The sequence below is a fragment of the Arachis hypogaea genome, chromosome 9 (genome assembly GCF_003086295.3).
Source record: "Arachis hypogaea cultivar Tifrunner chromosome 9, arahy.Tifrunner.gnm2.J5K5, whole genome shotgun sequence".
Taxonomy (NCBI): Eukaryota; Viridiplantae; Streptophyta; class Magnoliopsida; order Fabales; family Fabaceae; genus Arachis; species Arachis hypogaea.
The window spans coordinates 74,030,594-74,035,398 of NC_092044.1; the positions used below are offsets into that span (position 1 = coordinate 74,030,594).

At 28.2% G+C, this 4,805-nt stretch overlaps 1 protein-coding gene across 1 annotated transcript; it reads left to right on the plus strand.

Moving 5' to 3' along the window:
* Positions 1 to 3,439: 3,439 nt before the first annotated feature.
* LOC112711051 (early nodulin-like protein 8) lies at positions 3,440 to 4,571 on the plus strand. The gene is made up of 2 exons (XM_025763595.3): positions 3,440 to 3,763; positions 3,861 to 4,571. The coding sequence occupies exons 1-2, from the start codon at positions 3,565 to 3,567 to the stop codon at positions 4,262 to 4,264; spliced, it is 603 nt and encodes a 200-aa protein (XP_025619380.1). The 5' UTR covers positions 3,440 to 3,564; the 3' UTR covers positions 4,265 to 4,571.
* Positions 4,572 to 4,805: the final 234 nt, after the last annotated feature.

Consider the following 4,805-nt stretch of genomic DNA (forward strand, 5'->3'; position numbering starts at 1 on the left):
TTTAAATACACTAATTTTAATTTTATCTTTTTACAAATTATTTAAATAGAAGTGCTTATAGAAAATATTTTTTAAATTTTCGTTTTAATTATACAAATTTTTTTCCTACAATATTTTATTAAAAGAATTATATGAGATATTGATATTGATTTAGTAAAAAGTGTAAGTTAAGAGTATAATAATATTTTTTAATATAAACTTTTTAATATTTAATACCTTAATAAATATTTTAAAAATACTTGATAAGACAGTTATTAACTAATATAAATTCATTATTCCCATCTGTTTTAAGAATATTCAATTTTTCATATAATTGACTTCTCAATAAGATAGATTTATACTGTCGATTATAATAATTCATTTTATCGATAACTTAGTTGGACGGTCTTTTTATATATTACACTATTAATTAATATAAGTACTTATTATACCATGACTTTAACATTATTAAAATAAATACAAAATTTAGCTAACATGTGTTCTAATAATACAAGTTAAAATTATTAATTAAAAAATTATTATAAAAAATAGTATAATAAAAAATATAATTAAAATTAGTGTACAAAAATATTGAGAATTTTAAATTTATAAAAAAAAGAAAAAACTTATAAAGGAATTAATTTGGTGTATGATGTTTAATTTTACAGATTAAAATGAGTAATTTAATTTGATGTAAAGTAAGGGGATCAATTTGGTACAATATAATGATGCATAATAGATAATACGTAGATAAATAATATTGTGACATGTGGTATAATTTGACACATGACAAAATAATATTGTGACACATGACATAACTATCCATGTCAATATGTCATACGTCATTTATCGATATGTCATTATACTATTATTATAGGTGACCAAACTATAAGATGATACGTGTCATTAAAGATTCACATCTCAAACTACGTCAATGCATTATTAACAAAAAAATAGAATAAAAATTAATATTGTATAATTTTTTTAATTTTAAAAATATAATTGATACAATTAAATTTTTAGGGACGATTCTAGTTCAATATCAAAAACCAAAATTTAATCTCATTGTCACTATTTGTGCGAGCAATTTATTCATTCATTCATTCAATGTTTGAAACAGGTATGCATTAATTTAACTGATATGCGATGAAATTTATTTGGTCTATTTCTTATGTTCATGATTTTGCTAACCATGTGATGTGCCCAAAGAAGGTTCGCTGACGCTGTGTTTTATGGCGCACATGATAATGTATCATGCACAAATGCACAATTATACATACACACACTTCTTGAATCTTGAAGAGAGAGACGGAGACAGACCATACCCTCAGTGCAAATTTCAATGAGAAACAGCCTGCCAAGCTGGCCCATGTGTCACACATTATTATTATTATTATTATTATTATTATTATTATTCAAATAAAACAGAAGATGATTATTAGGTTATCAATAAAAATTAGTGATAGAAAAAAAATTCATTTTTTAAAAGATATCTAATTACGTAGTGATTTTTTAAAAGATTAATTTTTAAGATTTTTCTCAGTTTTAAACAAAAAAAAATCCGTTAAAAAAGATTGTGAATTTTGAGATGGAATTGAGTGAATTTGAAACTTCCAATAGAAACGAGAGTTATTTCAATGAGAGTTGGATTTAATAAACCAGTTACATGATACACTAAGATTGGTCAAACTTATTTATGGTAGAAAGGATAGAGTCGTGTAGAAATTTGATAAACAATGAGTCTTTTCTACTAATTCTTTTGTACAGGTCTTGCAGACGGAAATAACTCCGAATGATATAACAAACTACAGCTTTACGAGGACAATTTGAAAAGGGATAGTACCGCCAATAGTTAAACTATTTGTCTGATTTGTATTGATTGAGAAGGTCAACACAAAGGAGAGGTTGAGTCGGTTTGGGGTTATCAACCAGAAAGATGTTTGCGTGTAATGTAGCAAAGATGTTGAAAATAGTTACTATTTGTCTCTTGATTGTAACTTTTCCTGACAGATTTGGTGTGCTTGGCTATCATTTGTTGGTACGCAACGGACGTATCCAGGAACGTTGAAGAAGTATTTCCTAAGTTGGACTGAGATATCCATTAGTAAAGAGGTGCGTAAGAAATATGGTGTATTTCTATGCGATTATTTGAAATATCTTGCTAGAAAGGAATACAGGAATTTTCCAACATAAAGAAAAAAAAGGATTGACGAGATTATCCATTTGTACTTTACAAACTACGAAGAGTGGCTAGGTATGGATCTTTTTGTTGTTGATAGCAATATCGGAGATGACAAATAATAAAGTTTAGCGATATTTGTGTTGCCTAGTGTTTTTTTTTTCTATATAGTTTAAGCTTATCCTATTTGTTGTCTTCGTACGCTTCACTTGTTATATTGAGCTAGTTTCTTTCAAAACAGAATTATTCTCCAATCTAACCAATCAAAAATTTATTTACAAAAATTTGAATTTCATTTAAAAAAATATTATTTACTAATAAATTATTACATAAAAAAATAATTTTTTTAACCACTAATACTTATCGGACAAGAAAAATTAATCACTCTCGAGCAAAGACTAATTACCTATTTATTATTATTATTATTATTATTATTATTATTATTATTATTATTATTATTATTATTATAAACTAGTTGTCCAGTTGTATCGATATTTACAATATTACCCCTCTAATCTCAATCAAAAGTTTAAGTTCCCTCTCATCTCATTCATATTCTTCCAGCAAACATCAGTACCGACGTCTTGTCAACCTCACTCAAAGGCTCATTTTAACCTCACGTCCTTATTCATCCTTACACTTCTCACTTTTCACTATTCACAAATCGTATGGACATTATACAATAATCATTGGATATATTAGGTTCAATTTCATAATTTGAACGCATAGATCTAGTAGTAATCATAAGTTCGATAATATAAATTTTTTTTTTATGTAACCACTGAGTTGAAAATACTTTGTTGCAAAAGAAATGTTAGGTTTTCTATAGTCAACACTAAAATTTTGTTCATGACCACAATAATAATAATAATAATAATACAGAAAAAATTTGTTATGTTTATATGATACAGTAATTGTCCTTACTTAGTGAGATAAAATTATGTTGGTGTTTGATAAACATTGAAAGTGATATAAATTTTTCATTGACAACATAGATTTATTTTAATAAGAATCACATTCAACACTTAATCTTAAATTTTACTTAAAAAAGTTTGATTATTAACTGTACTCTGCATATCTAAAATAACATTTTTATGATGAGTTTACTATGAACTGGAATCCATAATAAGTTAAGAGGCATATAATTCTTAATTCCAATAGTGGCACAGCATCAACCAAACAGTACATAGAAGAAGAGGGGCAGTACTGTAAATCACCATTGGAGTGGACCCTCTCTAAATTCTGACATCATTATCAATCTCCCAATCACCAAGGACAACAATAAGAAGTGCTCCCTTGAATGGTCCTAAGCTCCTAAATCTCAGAAAAAAGGAGATCGAGGCAAAGCCAAAAGGGAGAGAGAAAGAGAAAGAGACTCTCTTTGAGTTTGAACTTTGAAGCTAATTATGACGGCCAATCACCATTTTAGCCATAACTGGTTATTGTTGTGTCTCTTGCTCATATCCTTCCAAATCCAAACTTCTGTTCATTGCTTCCAATACAAGGTTGGAGATCTAGATTCTTGGGGCATTCCCACTTCATCAAATCCACAACTATACACCAAATGGTCCAAAAATAATGATATCAAGATTGGTGACTCCCTTTGTAAGTTCAATACACATTTTCATTTTCATTTTTCATTCATACCAATAAAATTAGTCACTTTACTTTTATACTGACAAAAGGGTACATTTTTTTTCAGTGTTTTTATACCCACCAAGTCAAGATTCATTGGTTCAAGTAACATTGGAAAACTACAAGAGGTGCAACATTAAGAACCCTATATTGTACATGAACAATGGCAATTCATTGTTCAACATCACATCAAAAGGTGAATACTTCTTCACCAGTGGAGAGCCAGGGCACTGTCAGAAGAATCAGAAGATTCATATAACTGTTGGTGTTAATGCTTCTTCAGACGTTGATGCTCCATCACCATATGGATCAGCAACTTCTTCTGCACCTTCTTATCAACCTGTTTTTGGGAGCATTCCACAGCCTCCTTCTCAATCCATGGTAGCCTCAGATTCATCTCACATTGCTTCAAATTCTCAAGCTCTTATCATTGGATTTGTGATGTGTTTGCTCTTCTCTGCCTTAATGTAAGGCCCATATAGAAACAGAACAAATATCTCTTGTGCTTTTTTACTTTCTGTCTTGAGATACTTATCAAACAAAGTTAAAAGTTGAGGAGTTTCTAGAGTCGGAAATATTTCATTGGTGATACTGTTCTTCTGTTTCCTTTGATTCTTTATCTCAGATCTATGTAATTCTTTTGAAAAATTTTCCTGGCCATGGTTTTGGATCATGGACTTTGGCTATATGATGTAATTGAATATTTGAATTCTTTCAGCTAGTGATATGCTGTGATGTAATTGTTTGGGTGAGCTTATAAGAAAAGATCTTTTTTCAAGTTATTTTTTTTAAAAAGATCTTATAAAGAAGTAAAAGTAATTTTATGTTTGGATATCTCATGTAAAAATGTCTTTTTCTCTATCAATTATGTTTAGGTATAACAATATAAAAGTATTTTTTGTTTATTTATTACATGAAAAACATCTTTTTTTTAAGAAAAAAGATCTTTTAGAAAAAAATGTAAATTACAGCTTCTCAAAAAAGATCTTTTTTTTTATTTTACTGGTGCTTT

Bases quoted from the DNA above. Each gene is read 5' to 3' on its own strand.
- LOC112711051 (XM_025763595.3), top strand. From the start codon at position 3,565: ATGACGGCCAATCACCATTTTAGCCATAACTGGTTATTGTTGTGTCTC. The intron at 3,764-3,860 runs GTAAGTTCAATA...ATTTTTTTTCAG, and splicing joins CAAGATTGGTGACTCCCTTT to TGTTTTTATACCCACCAAGT.